General features: G+C 39.4%; 5 protein-coding genes and 2 long non-coding RNA genes across 8 annotated transcripts; 5 read left to right on the top strand and 2 right to left on the bottom strand.

Annotated features, from left to right (window-relative positions):
* The first annotated feature begins 836 nt into the window (after positions 1–836).
* Positions 837–2,840, top strand: LOC124190286. The gene has a single exon (XM_046582913.1). The coding sequence runs from the start codon at positions 837–839 to the stop codon at positions 2,838–2,840; it is 2,004 nt and encodes a 667-aa protein (XP_046438869.1).
* A 5-nt stretch (positions 2,841–2,845) lies between these two features.
* On the top strand, positions 2,846–4,566 carry LOC124190246. Of its 2 annotated transcripts, XR_006872926.1 has the most exons (4): positions 2,846–3,283; positions 3,370–3,554; positions 3,619–4,006; positions 4,067–4,566. XR_006872926.1 is itself a non-coding variant. In XM_046582842.1 (3 exons), the coding sequence occupies exons 1-3, from the start codon at positions 3,324–3,326 to the stop codon at positions 4,201–4,203; spliced, it is 756 nt and encodes a 251-aa protein (XP_046438798.1). In that variant the 5' UTR covers positions 3,297–3,323; the 3' UTR covers positions 4,204–4,566. The 2 variants fall into 2 exon arrangements, 1 of the variants encoding a protein (XP_046438798.1); XM_046582842.1 differs by lacking the exon at positions 2,846–3,283 and having other exon boundaries at positions 3,297–3,554.
* A 130-nt stretch (positions 4,567–4,696) lies between these two features.
* On the top strand, positions 4,697–6,169 carry LOC124190285. The gene has a single exon (XM_046582912.1). It carries the CDS (start codon positions 4,697–4,699, stop codon positions 6,167–6,169), a length of 1,473 nt encoding a protein of 490 aa, XP_046438868.1.
* Positions 6,170–6,401: 232 nt separating this feature from the next.
* LOC124190284 lies at positions 6,402–8,306 on the bottom strand. The gene has a single exon (XM_046582911.1). It carries the CDS (start codon positions 8,304–8,306, stop codon positions 6,402–6,404), a length of 1,905 nt encoding a protein of 634 aa, XP_046438867.1.
* A 3,087-nt stretch (positions 8,307–11,393) lies between these two features.
* Positions 11,394–11,682, bottom strand: LOC124190134. Its single transcript, XR_006872853.1, has 2 exons — positions 11,601–11,682; positions 11,394–11,523 (listed from the first exon to the last, which is right to left on the bottom strand). It is a non-coding gene; the product is annotated as an uncharacterized LOC124190134 (long non-coding RNA).
* A 4,848-nt stretch (positions 11,683–16,530) lies between these two features.
* LOC124189796 lies at positions 16,531–19,119 on the top strand. Its single transcript, XR_006872667.1, has 5 exons — positions 16,531–16,807; positions 16,874–17,067; positions 17,140–17,360; positions 17,419–17,560; positions 17,628–19,119. It is a non-coding gene; the product is annotated as an uncharacterized LOC124189796 (long non-coding RNA).
* A 2,314-nt stretch (positions 19,120–21,433) lies between these two features.
* On the top strand, positions 21,434–25,391 carry LOC124189795. The gene is made up of 2 exons (XM_046582266.1): positions 21,434–23,817; positions 23,896–25,391. The coding sequence occupies exons 1-2, from the start codon at positions 22,228–22,230 to the stop codon at positions 25,291–25,293; spliced, it is 2,988 nt and encodes a 995-aa protein (XP_046438222.1). The 5' UTR covers positions 21,434–22,227; the 3' UTR covers positions 25,294–25,391.
* Positions 25,392–26,195: the final 804 nt, after the last annotated feature.

Genomic DNA, 26,195 nt, shown 5'->3' with positions numbered 1-26,195 from the left:
AAATGATTAAATCAACCAATATATAAGTATTTAATTATTAAACGTTGATGAAATAATCAAACATAAATCAAGCTAATCGAAATAAATAAAAAAATATGAAACCACAGTTAATACGAAGAAATCAACCATTAAATATTTATTGATAAAGGAAACGTTAATAAAACCTATACATTTTCATTTACCTATATCACTCATTGTTGAATCATTTATTAATTGTTGATTAATGATTGATACATGGGAATTGATAAAAGAAGACATACAACTAATATTAAACTTCGAGATTCTTTGATGACTTAAAGGTATTCCTTTTTTGTTTTATAAAAAAAAAAACTGAAAAAAGGAATACCATATTATGGAACGGCAAAGTGACCAATAAATAAGTGTTCTAAGCGCTAAGCGTCGCCCGTCCGCTGTTTTACGCAGCTTGCTGCGTGAAAAACAATTAAATACATATTTATATGTTATATTAAATAGCCTATTTTTCCGCTATTTATATGCGCGCATGGCGCTGATGACTTACTTCTAATTTACTTGCGCGCGATCTACAAAATTTAGCGCCTTTAACATCGGGCTAAAATTCATAGCTGCAAACCTGAGTCGCTGGGCCAAAAATTTTTAATTGTTCGCGCTAGATCTAGCTGTATCTAAGCGCGCATTGCGCTTTTAATTAACTTAAGATTAACTTGCGCGCAATTCGTCAAATTTAGCACATTTAAATTCATGACATAATTTACAAACACAAATAACTAGCTAAAATATAGGTATTTAGCGCGAAAAATAATGAAGTCAAATATTTCGCGCTAGATCTAGCGCTTTGTGAGCGAGTGAAACGAGTGATGTCGTCCAGTTTTCACATCTCCGCTGTTCAACTAGACGACATCACTCGTTTATGGTCACTCGAAACTTTAGGAATTCTTCCTGACGTCGAGAACGCAGATGCAGCGGCAACCTATCAAGCTGATTGCATTACTGATCAAGGTAACCAGTACACAGCGCGGCTACCATGGAAAGATGACCATCCAGAACTGCCATCTAATTATCTCATTTGCCAACGACAAACTCGCCACACGGTCAGGAGTCTTCTGAAAAAACCTCAGCTCTTACAGCTGTACAGTAAAATTATCCGTGACCAACTTTCTGCCGGATTCATCGAGCGGGTGCCTCGTACTCAACAGGCGCCACACGGTTGTCACTACATTCCGCATTTTGCTGTTCAAAAGGATTCTGCTACAACTCCGATTCGTATCGTGTACGATTGCTCCTGCAAAACTAGACATGGTGCAAGCCTCAACGACTGCCTCCTCATTGGTCCTCCTCTTCAAAACGATATGCTCCACATTCTGCTTCGATTTCGTGTGCATCGCATTGGTTTTTCTTCCGACATTGAGAAAGCGTTTCACAAGGTACAACTTCACGAAGCTGATCGTGACTTCATTCGCTTCCTTTGGCTCAGCAATGACAACGATCCCGATTTCGACTTTGTCATTTACCGTTTTAAAGTTGTTCCATTCGGAGCAAGTAGCAGTCCATTCATTTTAAATTCAGTGATCAAAAAGCATCTTAAGCGTAGTTCAACTCCCATCAGTGTTGACATCGAAGCTAATATCTACGTTGATAATCTGATTTCGGGAAGTGAAACTCCAGAAGAAGCATTGAATTACTACGCTGAATCACTCGATCCATCTCTCAACGAACGTGCTATCTCGGGAGGTGTGGCGGATGTTTCGACTCTCACCAAAACTTTGGGTCTTTTGTGGGATCGCTCGACAGACACTCTACAGCTACCTCTCTTCTTTTTAACGCCGTTTTGTTCCACTTCACCCACCAAGCGTGATGTTCTTCGCGGACTTTCTTCCATCTACGACCCACTTGGATTCATTACGCCTCTTTCTATTCCTGCCCGCATTCTTATGCAAGAAATTTGGAGAGAAGAATTACAATGGGACGATCCTTTACCGGCTTCTTTCGCTGATCGCTGGCTTGGTTTATGCAGCTCCCTTTCTGACGCAAAACCCAAGGTTCCCCGTTCCTACTTCGGTGATAGGTCTCGTGTAAAATCTCTTCATATTTTTGTCGACGCCAGTCAGCAAGCATATGGTGCTGTCGCCTATCTCCTTGACGGCCAGAACTCTTCCTTCGTTATTTCCAAGGCTCGAGTCGCCCCGCTGAAAGGCAACGGCCCTCAGTTGACTCTTCCGCAGCTAGAACTCATGGCAGCCCTTATTGGAACTCGCATCGCGACGACGATCATCACCGCCTTCCAAGTCCTCGAGATCTCTCTATCAGTCACCATGTGGTCTGATAGTCAAATTGTTTTATATTGGTTGTCAAAAAACGACAAACAGAAGAATCTCTTCGTCGCTAACCGTGTCTCCACGATCATCACATTCAACCGTCTTCATCAAGCCAGTTGGCATTACTGCCCCACTGCTTCAAATCCAGCTGATCTGGTAACGAGAGGCCTAACGCTCCACCAACTTCAAACGTCTTCGATTTGGACACGGGGCCCACTATGGTTATCTTCCGAAGATGAATGGCCGCAATGGAGCGTCTCTAGCCTCAGTCAAATTAAAATTCGTCATCTTGCAGAAATTTCCACCATCGCAACTCCGGAACGACTCCCCCTGCCACTGGATATTTCAACAGTTATCGACATCGTCCGTTTCAACTGGAGTTCGTTGAAAAGAACAACGGCATATGTTTCTCGACAATTTAGCAATTTTCAACGACCGAAAGCTGAATGGAATCGCGAATTTCTTTCCACACTGGAACTCATCCAAGCGGAACGCAAATGGATCGTCTCTTTTCAATTTCGTTTTTTTGCCAACGAATACGAGTAGGGGAGAACGGGGCAAGTAGGGTAGTGTATATGTTGGCACTATCGATATTGAGATATGTTTTAATGAAACCTAAGTATAGGAAAAATTCACGCTTATGCAACCCGAAAATCTCCATCGTTTAAAAAAAAATCATTAAAAAAGTCCTAAGGGTCCAGTAATAAATGAAACAATTATTTTGGCGCCTTAAAATCGTGTCATCAGCTTTGACAGATTTTTTCAATTTACGGGTTTCAGAAATAGAATAAAACTTTCAACAAATAATATTCTTGAAGGAAATTCTTTCCTCTTTCAATCTGATATTTTAGTTTATTATTTCTCCTTAGAGGAGTTACTGAAAAATCAATTTGATTAACGACACCTATTCTTGAGGCAAAATGGCCTGACAACGTTGGGGCAGTTTGCGCTTTGCGGGTATAAAATCTCTGTCGTCTAATGTCAAAATGGTGAGTCTTAAAAAGTCTGTCAATTTTTGCTAAATGTAAGATGGTTAGGCATTACATTAGAAAAACTGAACGTTGTATGTATCCAGATGGTTACATTTTGAAAGCTGTTAAGAAAGTTGTTGCTGAGAAACAAAAAGTATGTGATGTTTCCAAAGCAACCTCCATCCCAAAAAGATCTCTACTGAGATATGTCAAAAATTTCTTGGCTGCTGGAATTCAAGATGAAGCTGAAGCAACTACAAGCATTGGGGGTTACCAAAAACATCGTAAGGTAAATCTACTTATAATTTTTCTGTGTATGTGTTGCAATGTTAATTCTTTCTTGTTCGCTCTAGGTTTTCAGCAGCGAACAAGAAAGCAATCTTAGCAGTTACGTCAAAAGGGCCAGTGACATTTATCATGGAATCACTACCACAGACATGAGAAGATTGGCTTATCAGTACGCTACCCAAGAAAAATGTATTGTCCCTCTTTCTTGGTCGGTCAAGAAGGAAGCTGGAAGAGACTGGCTCTCTGGTTTCATGAGAAGACGTCAAGACCTTTCAATCAGAAAACCACAAGCAACATCTCTAAGCAGAGCTACCAGCTTCAACAAGCATTACGTTGATTCCTTCTTTGACAATGTTGAGGTTGAACTTCAGGTGAGAGATGCACACTGGTTACAGTCTGCCTTACAGTATCTGCCACAGAGAAGTCTATTCCACCATATTTTGCCTTTCCACGGTAACATTCTTTTCAATTGAAATGTCGTCTTTGGCTAACAAATTTGTCTCTTTATTTCAGAGTTCATTTTAATGAATATTTCCTCAATGGTGCCCCTCTTAGTTCTGTTGGATCCGTCAATAATTTGGCTGGATATGTCAGAAAGATCGGTCGACTTTGCTCCATCTTTCGTCACGGATCGTCCTTTTAATTCATAACCAGTCCCATCTTCATAGGAATCCCAGCATCCAACGATAACATCGTCCAAGAATGCCAAACTCCCGTTCCAGTCCAAAAAGACCAAACTCCAGTTCCAGAGAACCACATCACGGCCAATGTTCTTAGTTATTTTAATGATCTTGATGTCGTGGCCATTTTAATTTGTGATTCTTAAATAACTCATGTATCGTTATCATTTCCACCAATAATATACTTTTGAATCTTAACTTTCTTTCTTTATTTATACGTTTTACTGATGTACCGTCCCTTGGACTGTTAGTCCATAAGAATAACATGGGCTTTCATGCCCCCATACATGGAGCGAAGTGCCCCTTCAACGGGGCATCTCGTCTTTTAATTTTTATGTTTTCACATCTATTTTTTGGTCTAATAAAGGTGAGTTTCTGTAAATTAAAAATACGAGGCATATAGCTCATTCTCCCCTCTTTCTTTTAAGATAATCGGGAGTATCGAAAGTTTATTTTTAAAAGTATGGTGGCCAAAAAACAAAAAATCGCGTCAACTAGTACAGCTCTCCCCTATCTACGCGGAGACCACAAGGGACGTCGACCAGCACTGATATCCCAGTTGGATCTTTATTTGGATGCTGATTCGATCATTCGCTGCCGTGGCCGTTTAAATAATGCCGATTTATCAAGTGATGCTCGAAATCCCATCCTCCTACCGAAGAATACCGAACTCACCCGCCTCATAATTCAACATTTTCATGAGCGCACTCTTCATTCCGGTGTTTCTTACACTATTTCTAGCATCCGCCAGAGATTTTGGATCCCATCCATCCGCCAACAGGTGAAAGCCATCGTGCGCCTCTGCACTCGCTGCCGCCGGGTGAACGGGGCTCCTTACAGAGCCCCCAATCCAGCTACATTGCCAAGTTTTCGAGTCCGTGGAGACAAGGTCTTCGCCGTTACCGGCATCGATTTTGCTGGCCCATTTCCAGTCCGTGGTCCATCTAGCCAACCAGATTTAAAGGCTTACATTTGCCTCTTTACGTGCACTACATCTCGTGCCATCCACCTGGAGTTAGTAGAAGACCTCACGGCAGCTAGTTTTATACTAGCCTTCAGAAGTTTCATCTCCCACCACTTTACCCCAACAATGGTTCTCTCGGACAATGCCACAACCTTCGAATGTGCCGCTCGTGCCCTCAAGTCCATTTTCAACAGTTCGGAAGTTACCAATTATCTTTCCGACTGTCAAATCGAATGGCGTTTTATTCCGAAGCGTGCCCCTTGGCATGGGGGCTTTTGGGAACGACTTGTCGGCCTGACCAAGGAAGCTCTCAAGAAAATGCTCGGTCGTACCAAACTCAAATTCGCTGAGTTCCGGACTATCGTCACAGAGATCGAGGCCATCCTGAACGATCGTCCGATCACGTATGTGTCGTCAGATTTGAACGACCCTCAAGCTCTTACACCGTCTCATCTGATGTATGGTGATCGCTTGACTCCACTCCCACACAACCCAGCCGTTGAAGAGGAGCTGCTTGATCCCACCTTCGGTGAGAAGCCTTCCCACCTCCTTGACATGTTCAGCCGAAGACAACGAATCCTCAAAGCTTTCTGGTCCCGTTGGCAAAAGGACTACTTGACCAGCCTCCGGGAACGACACATCACATGCAAGGAGAAATTCAAGCCCAGCATCAAGGTCGGTGACGTGGTTCTAGTTCATAACGAAGGACCCCGAATCTATTGGAAACTGGCTGTGATCGAAAGCCTCATCATCAGCCCGGATGGAGAAATCCGAGCAGCCAACATCCGCACCGCGGAAGGAAAAACAAACCGTCCGGTCTCAAAACTGTATCCGCTGGAAGTGACTGCGCCAATTGATTCTTCTCCAAGCGCTCAAGTTCTTCCCAATCCCGCCTCTTCTGTACCAACGAGACCTCGTCGGAAAGCGGCCATCGCCGCCGAAAAAAGGATCCGGAATATGGCAGAAGAGTAGAAGAAAGCTTCCGGGCCGGGAGTATGTCGGAAATATTATTTCCCTCCCAAATTTATATTGCAACGTTGTAACCCCCCCTCATTTTTTGTCACCCTCTCTCACCCCCTAATTGCTAGAACCCCCTTTCTTTGTTCTAGAAGCCCCAGTTCGCGTCCTTCTCTCTAATCGACTGGTCGTTAGCTCCGCATTTTCTCTCTCGTCTAAACTCTCAGTTTCTTTCCCGTTCAATTCTCTATTGTATTTGTCTGTTTAATACAAAGACAAAACAAAGTCGTTTATTTCCCGACATTTGGTGCCGTAACCAGGATCGTTGAGTCGATGGATGGTAATCCTGAAGTGGACCAGAAACGAGATATCCGATAAAACTGTTGACAGCTGTAGGGCCGTTGCCATGAATGTTTTCATCGCCAACGATGGACCAATACGAATCAGCTCCAATCAAGATATCGACGGAAAAGTGATCATCTGTTGACGTAGGATGAGCCAACTGAAGATTTTGTAGATGAGGCAGAGTTGAGAGAATTGCTCGATGAGGGTCTTCTAAAGGTTCAACAATCGAGTCAAGAACAACAGCTTGAATTAAGAGACGTTCGCCGTTTAACCCTTGGAGCCAGAAATTGACGACGTCGTAGTAGCTTGGTTCCATGGAGGATGCTGAAATTCCTTTAAAGCCGGAGAGAAGGAGCGATACTCGTCGTATTGGATAAAGACGGAGTAATTTGACTAGTCTAGCTGTGATAAAGGTGATTTGTGATCCATCATCGATTAGTAGATTAGCAAATGTAGAAGTAAGATGTGAGCAAACGGGGGCAACTGCTGTTTTAAGAAAAACAAATGGTAAAGATTCAGTCACCATGGCTGCCACAACTTTTGAAACTGCTTTGGTTTGAAGACATCCAGTATGAGAAGAGGAAGACTTCGGGGGAGTACCCGGCGGTCTCTTTTCAAAATGAAGACTGGTGTGGTGCTGCTGATTGCAGTGTTGACACCCAAAACGATTAGGGCAGTCTTTCAAATTAGTGTGTCCTGAATGAAGACAGTTGGAACATAGCTTCTTTATCTTCACAATTTTTGCGCGATCTTCCGGTGTCTTGAATTCGGAGCATCTTGTCGGCGAATGCTCTCCAGAACAAAATGGACAAATGCGCTTCTTTGTTGCTTGGGAAGGATACGATGAATTGAAGAGAACTTGCTTTGATGCAGGACGAGGAGGTGGAAGCTCAAACGTGTCACCCATAATCTCGATTTCTCGCGCGATGGCATTCCGTAACTCGTCGAGAGTCCAGTCTGCATTGCCTTGATGGCGTGTGAGGTTACGACGCACATCAATGGCGAGTTTATCAATTAAGAAACAGACGAGAAGATCACCGTAGAAGGCAGGGGCCGTTCCAAGGGCTTCGAGACCACGGATGTGGGATTCAAGTTGATCGGCGAACGCACGTAGACTTGAACGAGTAGCATTCGCGACTGGGAGGTTGATAAGCGCCTTGTAGTGAGCAGTGATCACCTTCCTGGGTTGGCTGTAGCGTAATCGAAGGATATCCTTAGCCTTGGTGTAGTTGTCATTCGAAGAGGTGAGACCAAGAAGAGAGGCCTTTGCTTCTCCTTCGAGTTTAGAGATGAGAAAGTTGAATTTTGTAGCACCGCCATAGCTTTTGGAATCGACTTCGGATTCAAAAACGTCCCAAAAGCTGGACCATTGAAGAATGTCGCCTTTGAATGAGGGCAAATCAAGTTTCGGGAGCATACTGGCAGAAGGACCAGGTGTAGCAGCAGCGGCGGCGGGAACGACTGGAGCTGTAGCGAGAGCGAGAATTGCGTTAGCTGCAGCTTCTTCATCTTGCAGCGTTTTCAGTTGAAATGTAAAGCCGGCTCTAGCGTCACGATAAGTTTGATTATTCGTATCGGCTGCTTCAATCTCTGCTTGAACATCTTCAGGATCTAATTCATCTTGAATGGCGTTGTCGATGTTTGCTATGGTTGCTATCTTTTCTTCAAGACTTTTGTCTTGAAGTTCGTGGATCTTTTGGGCTCTCGTTATGGCAACATCTGCAACGATAGTATTAATCCTGTTGATTAAACGAGTCGCAGCGGCACGATTGCCTCCACGTGATGCGGTGAGACGAGCCTCCGCCATGATGAAAAACAAATTGATGACTGATGAAGTGTAGGGCGATAATTAAACGGAAGAGAGAGAGAGAGGACTATGAAGATGATTGAAGTATAAGTGGCAACATGATTGTATTGATTGGCTTAATACATGAAGATTTGTTTGAATACCGACCGAGCTACTCTTTTGAGCTACCGACCATGCAATTCAAAAAAAAATAAAGTTCGTAGCGTTTGTTCGAGCGCGTATGGCGCTAGTGATTTACCTGTGATAAACTACGATGCGCTAAATTTAGCGCAATTCCTATTATAATGTATTTTAGAAAATGCGCGTGCCCGTCCGTATTTTAGCGCTCAGAGTAAGCCCGTCGCTATTTAAGCGCTAAGGTCACCCATCCGCTTTTTTTTCCGCCAACAATAATTAAATCAAATGTCTCTCGCTAGACATAGCGCTGTCTAAGCGCACATTGCGCTGGTGATGTATATGCGATTAACTTGCGCGCGATGCGCTAAATTTAGCGTAATTCATTGCATCGCATTTTTTACGAAACGCGCAAGCGCTTCGTTAATTTAACTAAATGGTTCTGGAAAAGAAAACCATTGCGGAGACTGGACGAGTAGCTCGTACGTGCCCGTCCATTTTTCAGCGCTTATCACGAGTCAGGCTGCTTGTCGTAGCGCTTATCGTCGCCCGTCCGCTGTTCCAGACTTTAAGGCGGCTCGCTGCGCAAAAAATGTCAAATTTGTAGCGCTGCATCTAGCTATATCGCAGCGTAATGATAAACTTAAAAATAACTTGCGCTCAATGAAAAATGCGCTAAATTTAGCTGAAATTCAGCTCTGAATAAGTTCATTACATAAATTACGACGCGCGCATAATTTGATAAAATAAATATTTAGCGCTAGATCTAGCGCTGTATAAGAGTGTATTGCGCTTATGATTTACCTGTGATTAACTACGATGCGCAATATTTAGCGCATCTTACGCAAGTCAATCACAAATAAATCATAATAAGGGTAATAGAGCCTAGATAGCGGTAGATCTAGCGCGACATATTTCACTTCATTATTTATCCCGCTCGCATATCGCGCACAAGTTAATTTGAAATTAATCATTAGTGCCATGCGCGCTAGCGCTAGCGCTAGATCCAGCGCGAACAATTTAAAATTTTTGGCCCAGCGAGCCGTCTTAAAAAGTGGACGGGCGACGATTAGCGCTAAGATAGCGAACAGACCTGCGACAAGCGCTAATATCATGTATTGGCGCGCGCTTCTCATCCATTCACCGCAATCGTTCTCCCTTTCGCAACCAATTAATTAAATTAAAGAAGCGCTTGCGCGTTTCGTAAATAATGCGAAGAATAAAGAAATGCGCTGAATATAGCTCATCGCACGTAAGTTTATCGCCAACACATCGCTAGCGCCACGCGCGCTTAGATAGCGCTTTACTAGCGCAAAATATTTGAATGAGTTATTTTTCGCCCAGATTGAGCCGCCAAAAACAGCGGATGGGCGACCTTTGCGCTTAAATAAGCGATGGACCCACGCTAAGCGCTAAAATACGGACGGGCACGCACTTTTCGTAAATGTGATAAAATGTATTGGGCTAAATTTTGCGCATTTCGCGCAAGCTAATAGCAAAAAAACTTTGCTAGCGTCATAAGTGCTTAGATGGCGCTAGATCTAGCGCGATTCCTTCGAAGTCATTATTTTTCGCGTAATGAGCAATTCATCCCTATATTTCGAAAATAATCAATAAGCTAATTCGAACTTGATTTTAAAAATTCATTCCTGGTTTTGGAAAATTCAAAACACCATTCGATTACCCAGTTACTACTCGTTCGGTAAAATTAATTTATGGTTTTCGAAAATTCGAAACCATTTCGATAAAAACCAAATCACATCCGACTAATTTCACTTTACGTGAATGGAAAACAAATACAAATAGAATTTGATTTGCATTTTTTTCTGGTGATATAAGTCTATTTAAAATTCTATGTCAGATCGATCAAAAATTCGGTTTGATCAATCGAATAGATGTGGCGGCAATAACGTGGACGTGCCATATGATCCTCTCACGAAATTTTGGCACGGCGAACAGATAATGAAACATGCGGAAATACCTTTCCTAGCGCGGGGCGTTGATTAATAAAAATTTTACATGGTAACACATATTAGGCTCCCGGCACTCACTTGAATTAGAATTTCTATTGTTGATGCAATTCAAGTGGGAGCGAGTGGGATTATATGCGGAAAATATATAAATAAAAACGCCTCCATTAACCTATTGTCAACAAATTTGACAATCTAGCACCTACCCGTTTTTCCCAAGTTGGCGAATTACAGGTAGACCACAGGTAGAGCCAAAGGCATTTACCAAGGTACTAGTCTGTTTTTCTGCCCATTCCCATTCCCATTCACCATTCCACGTGAAACTATGTGAATACAAATACAAATTCACGTAACCAGCTTATTTTTATTTATTTATTTATTTTCATTTTTGAATTTATAATTGTTTTCTTCAATAAGAATATCTAGCTGAGGGGTATTCAGGTAGATCATTAGACGCCTAGTAAAGCCGTAGTAAACCAACATACGGTTTGCATGCTATAGGCTATGCTGATACACGCTAATACGTTTAGTTCATTTTGGTTTTTATTTCTTGTATGGCCGTGACATTTTTTTAAGAAAAATAATAATTCTTTCCTAAAATATTACATTTCCCGAGTTTCATAGTATTGCACGTTTGAAATATATGTACTTTTTTATTGAACACTGTTCATTCATTTGTCCATTGACTCCATTCAGTTAAATTATTAAATTGTGAATTTTTCATTCAAAATTCGTGGAATATTTACAATAAAAGCCTTTTGTTTTATTAAACATTACTCATTGTTTGTATGTTTAATTTTAAATACACATTTTTCATTGAATAATGGGCACGCATTTGTTGTTTCAGAACATTGTGACTTTTATTTATAACATTTGTGGGGTAATTAAAAAAAAGCCCATTGGTTTTATACAAATGTTGCCATTTGATTTTATGTTTACTTTTCGAATTATTGTATTCATCATATTTCCCGTTTTCTTTAATTAATTATAATATTTTTGCCAATTTATTTCAACTTTTGTCATTTAATACTTCGTTTCAATTTCCGTACAATTCATTTAATTGATTATTAATCAATAAATCACGTTTGATTCGGTTAGATCTGTGTTAGCTGCGTGTTAGATGTGTTTGATTGCTGTTAAAAACATTGATTTTTGTTTAATCTTTGTTTGATTCGGATTAATTTTAGTTTGGTAGATTAATTTGAGTTACCTCTATGTTTCCTCATTGTTTGATTGCTGTTTGACTCTTTCATATGCTGTTATTCGGGAAAAACGGCACCCCATATCACCCCGCCACCCCACGTCACACTTCATGTTTATATTAAGTTAAAGTAACACTTATTACTATAGTAACAATACAATTATATCATGCGGTCACATGTTGCATTACATGAGTCTTGGCTAATAGATAGCGAGCTACCATCATACCCATCCCTTACGGTAAAATATCATCTAATTTTATGAGAAATCATAAGTTTTCTCATGACACTGATGATTTTTTCATAATTTTTTATTATAAAAATTTTATCTCACTAAAATCTCACTTTTTAATGAGATTATAAATTGTAAAAACTGACCTAAAAAAATTTCTAAGTCCAAATCATCAAACCTCATATCAGATATCACTGATTTCATAGTTAAAAAACATTTGAAAATCATATTAGAATCTCATGTAATAATCATGAATATTTCTCATGATATATAGGTGTGAATAAGTTGAGAAATTGGAATAAAATCATGATATTTCCTGATGATTTAAATTTTAATAGCATTAAATTTTCCATTATTTATCATGTATTTATCAAGAATATTAATCATGAGATATAAATGATAAACTAGTAACAAACTCATTATATTTTTATGATTTGTAAAATGTTTGTATCATTAAATGTGTATTTATTTATCATGCATTTATCATGAATATACTCATGAGATATAAATGTTAAACTAGTAACAAACTCATTATATTTTTATAATTTGTAAAATGTTTGTATCATTAAATGTGTATTTATTTATCATGCATTTATCATGAATATACTCATGAGATATAACTGATAAACTAGTAACAAACTCATTATTTTTTCATGATGGGTAAATTTTGGTATCATTAAATGTGCATTTATTTATCATGGATTTATCATGAATTTACTCATGAGATATAAGTATTAAAGTAGTAAGAAAATTATGATATTTTCATGATTTGTAAATTTTTGTATCATTAAATGCGCAGTTATTTATCATGCATTTATCGTGAATATGCTCATGGGATATAAGTACTAAAGTAGTAAGAAAATCATGATTTTTTCATGATTTGTAAATTTTGGTATCATTAAATGCGCAGTTATTTATCATGGATTTATCATGAATATACTCATGAGATATAAGTACTAAAGTAGTAAGAAAATCATGATATTTTCATGATTGGTAAATTTTGGTATCATTAAATGTGCAGTTATTTATCGTGGATTTATCATGAGATATAAGTACTAAAGTAGTAAGAAAATCATGATATTTTCATGATATGCAGACGAAATCTACACTACTGTATATAGTTTAGAGAGTAGTCAACCGTGCGTTTTATATCGGATATACATCACTACATTATTGAATATATTGCTGTGCTAAGATGGATTTAGTTGATTAATCACCTACAGGGAAACGTAAACGTGGAACATATCACAACTACCTAACCAATAATGGAATAAAAATTCCTCGACAAACCCTTTACAATCAACGAAAAAGAGCTAAACAGACGAATGCAGAAAGACAACAACAACAAACAACTGCTACTGATGGTGCAACTGCTGATTTCCAAACAACTAATGTTGCCAATGAGCCTAATAACTTATCAATAACTGCTGGTGTAAATGAATCAGATGACTTTCAAGAAAACCACATTGAGGGCAACAGCATTAATAATAATCCAATTCAGGAAGATGATACACCAAGAGACGAGCTATTAGAGAACTATTTCAATCAAATAGATGACGAAGAGCAGGAGTTTTACGACGAAAATGTTTTGTTTCCTGCTGCCAATGTAACAACAGCAGAAACCGATGATGAAATTAGAGGCAAGTGTGGCTCATAATTTCATTGCCAAAGTTTTTAATGCTAAAATCATGATAAATCGTCTATAAATCATGTTTTTCAACGATAACATCATAAGGACATTTTTATATCTTTTTAACAGTTAATGTATTCATTTCATCGCTCTATTCAAAACAGATGAAGCTGATGCTTTTGGAGTGGATCCAAATATGCTCTTGTATCCCAATAGTAAACTTACACTAGCGCAAGCTATCTTTTTCGTGTTGTCATTTTCCACCTACTGTTCAATGACGAGAGATTCCTTGCAATGTTTATTGGATTTGCTGTTGCTGTTTCTTCCGGCAGACTGTACACTTCTGCAGACTGTTTATCTCTTAGAAAAACACAGTAAACAGGAACTTGATAAGCCAACACATGTGTATTTCTGCACGTCATGCCTAGAAGATATGACGGAAGAACAAAATGTTTTGCTTTGCCGTACTTGCAACACTCAGGAAACAAAACAAGAGTTAAAGGATAAAGGCGGATACTACTTATTGTTGTCGATTGAAAGTCAACTTCGTCGTTATCTACAGGTATATGTCCAAAATCATTACTCTCACGATATTAAACCACCTTATAACTAACATATATATTTATTTTAGGATTATAAACTTGGAAGTGAGCTTTTGTATCGTTTTAATCGAAATAACAGTGGAAATAACATATGCGATATCTATGACGGAAGCTCGTACTCCAATTTCAAGGAAGGAAAACTTAATAAAGATCCTAGTGCCATATCGCTGACTAAAAACATCGATGGATTCCCTGGATTTAACTCCTCGAACACATCGTTTTGGCCGATACAATTTACGATTAACGAATTCCCACCCTGGCTACGGAAAAAGTTTATTATTCTCGGTGCAGTGTGGTTTGGTAGTGGCAAACCTAATTTATCAGCATATTACAAAAAGGTAATCGATTAAATAAAAATCAATTACATGATATGCTACTTCTCATGATTGTATCATGAGTAAACATGATAACTTAGTATTTTTTTATGAGATATCAATGAGATAATGAGATATTAATTGTTTTGTATTTTTTGTTTACTCGTGATTGTATCATGAGTAAACATGATAATTTAGTATTTTGTTATGAGATATCAATGAGAAAAATGTGATATTAATTGTTTTATATATTTTTTTACATTGCATAGATTATGGCTGAACTGGGAACTCTCGCAAGAAATGGCTTCACATGGATGAATGGAAACATACAGATAACCTCTACTGTTGACCTACTGATGGCATCTGTTGATACTCCCGCCCACGCAATGGTTCAAAATTTTGTGCAATTCAACGGCACTTATGGATGTTCCTGGTGTGAAACAAGTGGCGCTCGTGTAAAAAAAGGTAAAGGGAATGTTCAAACTTATCCGAATGAGCCTCAACCTTCAAAGAAAAGAACTTACAAAAGAGTAAAACGGCATGCAGCTTATGCTATAGAAACAGAATCCCCTCATATTGGTGTTAAAGGATGGTCGCCGTTTTATAACATTTATGATTTTGATGTGGTTGAAGGATGTGTTTACGATGCAATGCACGATGTAGATTTAGGGGTTTCTAGACAGTTAGCTAGTCTTTGGTTTGATTCCAAAAATAGTACGTCAGCATGGTATATTGGGACACCAACAGAAATTGCACGAATTGACAGTCGTATTGCAAAAATCATCCCTCCTTCTAATGTTACCAGGCTTCCTCGTTCTCTTAATCAGAGGGCTTACTGGAAAGCAGCTGAATGGCGAAATTTTCTTTTATATTATGCCCCTATAGTTTTAAAGGATATTTTACCAAATCGATTTCATAGACACTTTGTTAAATTAAGTGAAGCTATTTTCTCCTTGAACAACAATTATATTTCTCCAATGGATTTATATTTAGCTCGAAAAAAAATTGAAAATTTTGTTGAGGAGTTTGAAAATTTGTATGGAAAAGAACACATGTCATTCAATGTACATATTCTTTTACATGCATGTGATTGTGTAAGCAGATGGGGACCTCTATGGGCATATTCAGCCTATGGGTTTGAGGACTCTAATGGTCGGCTTGGAAAACTATTTAACGGTACACAATCAGTAGATCTTCAAGTCGCATCTAAGTTCATTAAAATCCAAAATTTAAAAGCGAAGGGAATTCATTTAATTACAGACAGCGAAAATGAAGTAATAAATTACCTTGTTCAAATCTTGCTCGGAGACATTCCAAAATTGAAGCGACATGTCACCATGAATAACTGTTCTTTCTTTGGGAGCGGAAAAAAAGTTTGATTTTGAACGAAGGAATGCTCGTCTTACAAAATAAAGTTATGTCGGATCATGGTTATAATTTCCCTGGAGATGTAATGTTTAAGAGGTTTGAAAAGATGTGCTCGATGAAAGATATATTTTCTATGAGATCCCACAAACTTTCGACGAGAAGACAGAACTGTTACGTCACAACTACCAACGGCGAAATCCATGAGCTACAAAGTTTTTATTTGCCCCTCAGCTCAACAGCTTTACTAGGAGAATGCTTAATTTTTTCCCGTCGTCTATATATTAGAAAAATCATTTCTTCACTTCCGATGCACATAATCGAAATAGTTGGCACTGGAACCCTAGTTTTATTATCGATAAAAACAATAAAGTGTAAATGTATTGTCCTAAAAAGAGAACCTCTTTTAACTCTCGCTGTGTTATCAAATTTAGTTGATAGAGATTAGAATGCATTCCAATCTCACATGTCACATGATATTCTCATATGTTATTCACATGAGATTAACATATCAATATATGTGATATCTCACTTGATTTCTCATGATTTTTCCGTAAGGGTGTTGAATATAATATGTACTCTCATAAATGCAAAATGTTAATAAATAGTAGGAATTTCAAATGAAATCAAATTACTGTTTCATTTTGTGACGTTGAAGGAAATTATGATCGGACGTATTAATATTACAAACAAAAATGACGAAACAAACTTACTCGATAGTCTCTTTGATGAGGCCGTTGGTGAGAGTTTACGGAAGTCAAATTTAACCATAGCAATTTAAAGTCAATCGGCAATGTTGCAAATGGCGTCATTAGAGCTAAGCGTCATTAGTGGCATTATACGACATACGATTGTGCGAAATATCTTAGCAGTGTCAATATGTCTGGTCCCAAATATGTGTCAGTTTATTGGGAACAGGAAAATAAATTTACAACACAAAAAATATCTTGTGTAAGAAACCCAAGCCAACTAAAAAACTCGAAATTTGTTGATGATGTTGAACATCAGGGGAGAGACAAAGACAAACCACAGAATGGCTGGCAATGCTTTCCAGGAAGAATCATAGCAATTGGAGGTGAGTCATTTAAAACTTATTTACAACCAGAATCTACTCAAATAATAAATAATTTTCATTTTTTAGCCAAGAAAAAATCAATTGAAGCAAAGGGTTTTCTCAAGTACCAAGAAATTACAGCAGCAGAAAGGGAAGGTGGTGAAATCGCAGGAACTCAAACTGTTTTGGATTCCAGTTCAGCGGAATCAGATTCATCTTCCTCAAGTAAATGTTATGACAACATTCCTTCGACATTTTTTGAAAGTCAGCTTCAAGCTAAGGTATATGGTCAATGGAGTGTTTGTTTTATGTGCCGTCATTTTTAATTTATACTCTTGGTTTACAATGCATAGCTAAATGAGGATATTCCTTCAAGTCAGCAGCTTCAATCTAAGGACAAGGAAAAAGCTAAGATCACGTGCAGGCATTGGAGAAGTTAGCCGTCAAAGAAATGGTGTTGTTCTGTGAAAACCGCAAAGTTTGTCGAAACGTCAGAATTGCACATTTCTTAGATGAAACACCACGACCATGTGATCGTAATTCGTCAGCCGTTTGCGACATTTGCGCATCTGAAGTATGTAAACGTTACGCGTTATTAACATAACATTTTAATCTGTGAAATTTTAATTTAGGCCATATATAAAGAAGTTGACGTCATACAACATGTTTGTGATGTAAGGGAAACTGTTATGTAAAATTTCTCGACTCGTTTCACAATTTCATTTATCGTGGATGTATTCCGCGCCGACAAAAAGAGGAGCTTGCATACCGGCGGTAATTGAATTTGTGTCGATATGTTTTCAACAAATTAAAGTAATCCAATATATTTTGTTATTTACAGATGTTAAGGATTGTGCACTGTACGGCAAAGGTTCAGGTTGGAAAACTGATAATGCCTTTAGATTAGTTCAACAACTAATTCTGGATAACGTACTGGAAGAAAGGTTGGTGTGTGAAAAAGGACGACAAGCGTATGCAATTATTCTCATTGGAAGCAACTGGCCTTTGCAAAGGGTTTTATAAATTTATTAATTAAAAATAATTAAAGGGAATAATTTAAAGGGTTAATTAAGAATAAGAATAAGATTAAAGAAGAAGTGGCCAAAAGAGTAGCAAGAATTTTTATGAGCACTCAACATATGAGCTCCTCAAATATTTCTATGCGAGAACATTTAGAAGAAGGAAAGAGTGGGGAGAGCTCTTCACCATGCAGTCGTTGGCATTGTGAGTGAGCAAGACGCGTCGTCTGCTACTGGCTTTCGTTTTGATCTAAATTCACTTACTCTCAGCTCGGTTGCCATATTGAATTAAATCAACTTGGCAGTTTCTACTTAAATTACTTTGCAAACAAATTTAGGCAAATTGTTAGATATAGTGTATACAAATAGACAAAATTACCACCTGGTTTTAGCGAGCTGCCCGCAACTCAAACAGACCATTTTGGGGGATTTTCAGAAAATCATTGCTAGGATTTTTTAAAATAAACAAATAGATGGTTTATTTTGTTAATTTTTTTTTCGCTTAGTCGATTGGTGAAAACCGCAATCGCCTACCTCTTTTTGGTTTGGGAGTATCTCAGAAGAACTGTAGGTCCAGCCAAAATTTGATTTTTTTGTTTTCGTTTTTATACAGCCGTTTTCTCTTCAACTGCTGCACCTAAAAATATTCTTATTAGTTTAAAATGATGGGATAGCCAACCTCTTCAAACAATCACATTTCAACTTTTTAAATACTCGGCTCAAAAGCCGAGGTATTAACGATTGAATTTTTTGAAAAAAATTCCTACAAATTTATTTGTTTTTTGGCCATGCGGGTCTGAAAGCCGGCAAAAAAAATACAAAATTCCGTTAATAAACGGAATTAATCAACAAATGATTTCGCAGTCTATTTATCGGATAATAACAATTTTTCTAGTTTTATTTTTAAATTCACCTGTAATATTATTTTCAGTTGTTTTGTTTCTGCCGCCAACCTAACTTCACTGTTAAAACCACCACACTTTTTACGGGGTAAAAAACCAAATTTTTCCGTTTCACCAGATACGGAGTTGAAACCCCGGAAATAAAACTAATTAGTTCCTCTCGAAAATTGAAGGTTATCGAGACTTCAGTGGGATTTGAACCCACAACCTGTGGCTTGCTAGCTTAGCTCGCCAACCACTACAACAATTGGCTTAATAATTAAATATAATCCTTTTGATTAATCCGTAGTTGAGTGCATGAACAATTAGGACTTGTAAATATTTTCAAATTTCACATTGTGAACATGGAAAACAGTTAGCGGGTGTGACCACGTATATATAAAATTGGCTATACTCACAATGACTAACTTTGATACAAGCGTACTTGAAATGAAACGTGTGCTAGGCTATATAGTATGACGATGATGAGCATATATTTTAGTATCAAAAAAGTCTCTGATGATATCTCTGCTACTGCTGATAATTTAAACCGTTCCCCATGCCCAGGAATTTCATGGATTTTTCCCTAAATATTTACATAACATTGGAAAAATATGAATGATACACACATTGTTGGTAGAGTACTTAATCTTTGCGAAAAATATTAAAAAGCCGAATTCATACGGAAAATATTTTTTAAAAATCTTAAGTCCTAAATGAATTACTGAAAATCGAGTCTTTAAGTATATATAGTCCAAAATTAAGTTTCCTACTACCACTGTGTTAGATAAAACCATGGGTTTTGATTTAAAAAACATTTAATTTAGGTGTTTAAACCCTTAGATTTATGTTTTGGAAGAAATTTTTGTGGGTTAAACACCAAGTATTCTGTGTCCACCACGAATATTTCGTATAAGTTACGAAACATTCGGTTGGTTACAAAATTTTCGGGGTTTCAACACCCAAAAAATCGGTACTAAACTTTAAGCGTAAAACACTTATAACTTGTATAATACACTTAACACGTAATATTTGGGGTATAAATTGCTGAAATTCCTGTTGCAAAGGTAATTCGTAATTTAAAACCAAAATTTTTTGTAAAAATTCCATATTATAGTGCGAAGCTATGAACATTTCGGTTATTGGGTACATTTTTTACGGGTTAAAAATAGCTGAGAAATTCGTAACCTTTTTAACAGTGTAAAAAAACCTTTAAACCTTTAACATTTAAAAATTCTCCGTTCTATTCCAATATTGGTCATCGTTTCTGGTTTACATTTTTTCAATGTGGGGCGCCATCTGGTGTAAGACAGAAAATCACTGGAAAAAAAATTGTCGGTTTTTCTTGTTTTTTTTTGCTTTTAAAGATTCAAGGAGTTATATAGTTACATGTTTAAGTTGACAAACCGTTGTGTACGTTTGCTAACTATTTCATACAAAAAAATCAGCGTTTCATTCAAAAAATTGAAACTTTGCCCAATTGTAGATATAAGTAACAATTTACAAATTTGAATTTTTGGCAATTTTTTAAGTGCCACGCCCTTTAGTATGGAAACATATAGCAGAAACGCTAATATTTCCAAACTTAAAATCTTTAAATTTGCGAGGAAAGTGCTATTCACAAAAATAAAAATAAAACAGTGAAAGCATGTTATTCCCTCTACAAGAGGATTTTTTAAGTTTTTCTTTGCGATAACTCAAACATGACTTATCGCGATAAAAAGGGGAACACTTTGGCCCGTAAGCCGCCGTTTTAACAAGCGATCCACGAATCAAGTAGACCAAAATCCCGGAGCGGCTTTCCTGATCTAAATCCGGAAAAGGCATTAAAAATCTAAAAAAAATATAGCCATGTTCGTCTTCGCACGCCGGATTTACCTGCGTTTGCAGAATGACGATTTTCCCCCCCGTTTAGGAGTTATTTAGCTCTAAAGTTTGGTTTTTTTGAATTTTGTCAGAAAGTGGGGGGGCTTTGACATCCATTTTGGAAAAAGTGGGGGAGCTAGGGAAAAAACTAATTTTTTGAAAAGGTTTATTGCATACTCAACCACCGAAATCCAAAAGGAATTTCCTTTCCGGATTTTATTGGTTGAGATATTACCAATTTAGTGAAAAGATAATTTAGCTGGTTTCCCTCCCTGGCTTGCAGCCATTTTTTCGTACGGTCCGCCGCGCTCCTGGTGGAAGCCAGCAAAAGGTCTTACATATCGGCCTTCACATTAGACCCATTGCATTTATACAGGCCTTCATATATAGTGAACCCAGGTTTCTTATAGGCCGATGTATAAGACCTTCTGCTGGCTTCCACCAGGAGCGCAGCGGACCGTACGAAAAAATGGCTGCAAGCCAGGGAGGGAAACCAGCTAAATTATCTTTTCACTAAATTGGTAATATCTCAACCAATAAAATCCGGAAAGGAAATTCCTTTTGGATTTCGGTGGTTGAGTATGCAATAAACCTTTTCAAAAAATTAGTTTTTTCCCTAGCTCCCCCACTTTTTCCAAAATGGATGTCAAAGCCCCCCCACTTTCTGACAAAATTCAAAAAAACCAAACTTTAGAGCTAAATAACTCCTAAACGGGGGGGAAAATCGTCATTCTGCAAACGCAGGTAAATCCGACGTGCGAAGACGAACATGGCTATATTTTTTTTAGATTTTTAATGCCTTTTCCGGATTTAGATCAGGAAAGCCGCTCCGGGATTTTGGTCTACTTGATTCGTGGATCGCTTGTTAAAAGCATGGAAACACTCGTCGAACCCTGTGTGTTTTTTCAACGGGACGTATGAAAAGCTCTACTAAAAGGAGCCGAGATCACCAGAGGCGACGCCTCTGATGACAAATAAGCTCAAAAGATGGACTAATTAAAGTTGATGGCAGGCATGAGTAGGCAGACCTCCCAACTCGTACTCCCCATTCCATCATCATCCAGTCTCGTCGTCGAGGATCTCCATGCAAAATTACATCACACCGGCGTAGGGCACACCCTCAGCGTTTGTCAAAGGAATTTTATATACCTATTTTATAATAGATGGTGACGAAAAACCTTCGAAGTTCTGTGCCAATGCATCAAATGTAGAATTTGGCCTTCGATGCCACAGCCATCTCGGATTACCAATTTATCAACGTCTCAAGGGTTTTGTTCGCATTTTCACCAACATAGAACTTGACTGTTTTGTACCGTTTCGCGTTGACATCAGAATAGGAACAACAAAGAGATACCGTTATTCTATTATGGCTCTTCGACGATTCATCTTTTTTCATATATTTCAGAAGATCATTTACTGATAAAGGCACAAACATAGTTGCTAGTGAAAAGAAGCTCATTCTAGGCATTATAGACCAAAATTCTGCTTACACCATTGGAGAAGTGGTTTATCTTGGCATTTTTAGTCCACTCTTTTTCTGATTTGTCTAGCTAACATTTGCCAGTTATTTGTGTGTGTGTGTTTAACGTGATAGTGAATTTGTTGTGCATCGTCTCGAGTCTCTTTGAGCGTCGTTCTTTGCTTGTGTCAGTGTCTTTGTCGTTGTTTAGTTTCGATGGGCAGTGTGGTGATGTCCGCCATTAAGTGTCTCTCACGCGATTTTCTGGTTGCCGCCGGCATGTCCTGCGGTAATGTTCGTCTTCCCTGGCCTGTCTACAGTTTCCTGAACGCTTGCGGTCTATTTCGGCGCACGCATGCGCGCACGAGACGTGGTGGCCGTGGCGGTGGCGCTACTAGACTGATAGTGCGACAACGCTCTCTGCTAGGTCTTGTCAATGCGCGCTCTCTTCTGAACAAGTGTGAACTGATTTCTAATCACTTAATTGATGCCCGTCTTGATCTGCTGGCAGTGACTGAAACCTGGCTTAACAGCGACATTGGTGACTCTACTATAAAAGCGGCATGTCCGGATGGCTACACCGCTGTTCAGCTCCCTCGTCTGAATCGAAAGGGTGGTGGTCTGGCTCTGATCCATAAATCCTCTATTGAGGCTAAACGACTTCCTGTGACCATTCATGAGGCCTATGAGTGCATGGATTTGTTGCTTTGTTTTCGGTCGCAACGTGTTAGACTATTGATCATCTATAGACCGCCTTCCTCTCTACCTTCTCGTTTCTTTGATGAATTTTCTTTGACTATGGAAGCTGTCTGCTCTACTCGTGATAAGCTAGTCGTCGTTGGGGATTTCAACTTTCATGTTGATCTGGTGGAAAACTCGGTGGCACAGTCATTTCTCGGTCTCATGGAGGCGTTTGGTCTTACGCAGTGTGTTGCTTCTCCCACCCATATCAAGGGTCATACACTTGATTTGGTATTTACTCGGGATGTAGACAATTTTGTCTCACATACATGTGTTAGCTCCCTCATAAGTGATCACTATGCTGTTCAATGTTGTCTGGCCGTGCGCACACCTAGGTGGCCTATCGGCCGTACGCTCTTTCGATCGTTTAAGTCAATTGATAGTGATCTCTTTGTTGCGGACCTGATTGGTCTGGACTTGTTCACTGATCCGGCTACTACTATCGATGGTCTCATTGATCAGTATAACGTGGGTGTTAGTCAAGTGATTGACAAGCACGCCCCATTGAAAGAGAAACTGATGGTCCTTCGCCCCGCTAATCCCTGGATGAGCGATGATGTGCGAGTTCTGAGGAGAGAGCTTCGGAAAAGAGAACGAATATGGAGGATGAGGAGGCTATACGTCGACTTTCAGACCTACCGGGAGACACAGATGAAGTATTCTCGTCGACTTAAGGCAGCGAAGAAGTTATTCTACAGCAACAAAATTTTGGAGTGTGGCAGTGACGCTAGGGCTCTCTATCGTCTTGTCAACAACCTGATGGGTAAATCTGATGTGCCCACATTACCGAAACAAAAGCTTACTGATCGGAGTGTTGCGGAGGAGTTCAGTGTCTATTTCTCCACCAAGATAGCGGATATCCGCTCATCCCTTGACTCTTTGGCCAAATCTAGGAATTCTGACAGTGCCGTTGAAGAGGAGTCCTTCCTTTCGCTCTATGGCGAAAGTTGTTGTTTGGATAGGCTATTGCCGGTAACAGCTGAGTTTGTGATAAATCTCATTCTGTCTTCACCTGCAAAGTCCTGCTGCCTAGACCCACTTCCTACTCCTTTGCTAAAGAAGTTTGTAAGTACCTTGGCCGCTCCAATAACGAGAATTGTAAACTCTTCGCTGGCATCTGGTCGGTTTCCTGATTCGCTGAAGCATGCTGTCATCACGCCTCTTCTTAAGAAACCGTCACTGGATCCCCAAGATATGGCCAGCTACCGCCCGGTGTCTGGCCTTTCATTCCTCTCGAAGCTTATTGAACGTGTAGTTCTTTTTCGCCTCTCATCGCATGTCGCGGAATTCAATCTGCTGTCTCCTAGTCAATCTGCGTATCGGATGAACTACTCGACTGAGACTTCCCTGCTTTCCATCCAGAACGACCTACTCGTCGCTGCGGATGCTGGTTTGGGTAGTGCGCTCCTCCTCTTGGATCTCAGCGCCGCATTCGACACGGTTGACCACCGTATTCTGATTGAGAGGATGGCTACAGCTTTCGGTGTCTCTGGATCTGCCTTAAACTGGTTCCGGTCCTACCTCTTTGGCAGAACCCAATCGGTGAAGGCGCTTGGAGTTACATCATTCCCGGTACCTCTTCCGTTTGGCGTTCCGCAAGGATCTGTTCTGGGTCCATGTCTTTTTAACATCTACACCAGTCCGGTTCCCGCCATTGCTGCTGTCCACGGGGTTAAACTCAAGCAGTTTTCTGACGACACCCAAGGGTACGTCCACTTCCACCTTGATTCTCATCATCAGACTATGGCTCTTGGATCTCTCTCCGCCTGTTCTGCGGATATCGAGGACTGGTTTACCGCCAATCGGGTGAAGCTTAACTTCGGAAAGAGTCTGCTACTTTATACCATTCCACCACGTAAAGCCTCGGCCATTGTACTCTCTCCACTTGTTGTTGGTGACTCTGTTCTTCCCCCTTCTAATCAAGCTCGCAATTTGGGTGTAACTTTTGATAGTGAACTCACAATGGTCCCTCATGTAAATGGCATTTGTAAATGTGCTTTCTTCCATCTCACCCTTATTGGTCGGATAAGGAAGTACCTTGATACAAAATCGGCCAAGTCCTTAGTTCATGCTCTTGTGCTTAGTAGACTTGATTATGCAAATTCTCTTTTGTTTGGCCTCCCGAAAACTCTGATGGTGAAACTGCAGCGCGTTCAGAACGCTGCTGCTAGGCTAGTTGTCGGTGCGGGTAGATATGATCGAGTTTCTGATCATATCAAGAACCTTCATTGGCTGCCGGTCGAGCAGCGGGTTGTTTTCAAGACGGCGGTTTTGACGTTTCGTTGCCTGAATGATTCTGCCCCAGTTTATCTGTCTGATTTGGTCAAATTGTACAAGCCCACACGTGATCTTAGGTCTGATAATTCCCGTACCATTGTATCCCCACCTTTTCGACTTGCGAAGTATGGGGGGAGGTCCTTTACATGTGCTGCCCCGTCCATTTGGAATGCGCTCCCTCTTTCAGTGAGATCTGAGACTAACCAGCGACTATTCAAGTCTCGTCTAAAGACTCACTTATTTTCTCTGGCTTTTCCCCGCTGATAAATCTGTTAAATTGTGTGTCTATACTTATGAGCGTCATTAGATCTTTCATTATGGATAGTGCGCTATATAAATATTACAATACAATACAATACAATTTACTGGTGGAAGTAAGCATACTTACCTGTACACACGAGGGTCTTATTGGATCAAGGTGATGCGTGCCATTCAGGAGTCTCGTCTGTCACAGACGAGGTTCCTCGAACCATATTTGCCGAAGTCACGCTTTTTCTTTACAGCCGTCCGCTGACTCATGTACATACTAACTCATCGAAACTCGAACCATTTCCAGATCATTAGCCCTCTCCCCACCGTTCTCAATGTCGAGGAGGCAATTGACGGTATAGACAGAAGACGATGGAGACAGGCTCAATTCATCGTTTTAATCTCAATTTATCCAGGTTTAAATTAATGGCACAAACGCATTTTTTTTAAAATATGCTTGAAAAGAACTTGGTCATCGGATTTACTGAAACAGGTATCGTAACTCCGGGTAATTTTTCAAAAACTAGAATCATGTTGCCTGCACGTTGGTCACAAAGTAGTTAGATTTGAATGCTTTGTCTTTGAAGACATCAAGCTATAGCTATAGTCATATAGTAGATTGTTGAATTAAACAATCACAATTTTTTTTCCACTCGTTGTATAGAGAACGTTGTAGAGTCCTTCAATTGCTAATATTGTATTCAACTTCTAGTACAATGCATATGGGTACAAACAAGAAGAGTCTAAGAGGTTGGTCTTACGGTTCCGGAGCTGGAGCTGGAGCTTGAAGGAGAGCTGAGAGAACTCTGACTTCAAGTACCAAAACCACGAGTATTTATACTCGAATAGGGGAAGGGAAACATACGTGAACATCCCAATTAAATCTGGGCGTGGATGGTTCCGGTCTCTCGTTTAAA

Source organism: Daphnia pulex, chromosome 3 (assembly GCF_021134715.1).
Source record: "Daphnia pulex isolate KAP4 chromosome 3, ASM2113471v1".
Taxonomy (NCBI): Eukaryota; Metazoa; Arthropoda; class Branchiopoda; order Diplostraca; family Daphniidae; genus Daphnia; species Daphnia pulex.
Note: the sequence above shows the minus strand (reverse complement) of the source record. Positions and strands in the feature narration are given on the sequence as shown.

Excerpts from the sequence above, each read along its gene's own strand:
- LOC124190286 (XM_046582913.1), top strand. The coding sequence starts at position 837 with ATGTCGTCCAGTTTTCACATCTCCGCTGTTCAACTAGACGACATCACT.
- LOC124189795 (XM_046582266.1), top strand. The coding sequence starts at position 22,228 with ATGGGCAGTGTGGTGATGTCCGCCATTAAGTGTCTCTCACGCGATTTT. Across the intron at positions 23,818-23,895 it reads CTCCTTTGCTAAAGAAGTTT|CATGCTGTCATCACGCCTCT; the intron begins GTAAGTACCTTG and ends GATTCGCTGAAG.
- LOC124190246 (XM_046582842.1), top strand. The coding sequence starts at position 3,324 with ATGGTTAGGCATTACATTAGAAAAACTGAACGTTGTATGTATCCAGAT. Across the intron at positions 3,555-3,618 it reads GTTACCAAAAACATCGTAAG|GTTTTCAGCAGCGAACAAGA; the intron begins GTAAATCTACTT and ends TGTTCGCTCTAG. Across the intron at positions 4,007-4,066 it reads CCATATTTTGCCTTTCCACG|AGTTCATTTTAATGAATATT; the intron begins GTAACATTCTTT and ends TCTTTATTTCAG.
- LOC124190285 (XM_046582912.1), top strand. The coding sequence starts at position 4,697 with ATGGTGGCCAAAAAACAAAAAATCGCGTCAACTAGTACAGCTCTCCCC.
- LOC124190284 (XM_046582911.1), bottom strand. The coding sequence starts at position 8,306 with ATGGCGGAGGCTCGTCTCACCGCATCACGTGGAGGCAATCGTGCCGCT.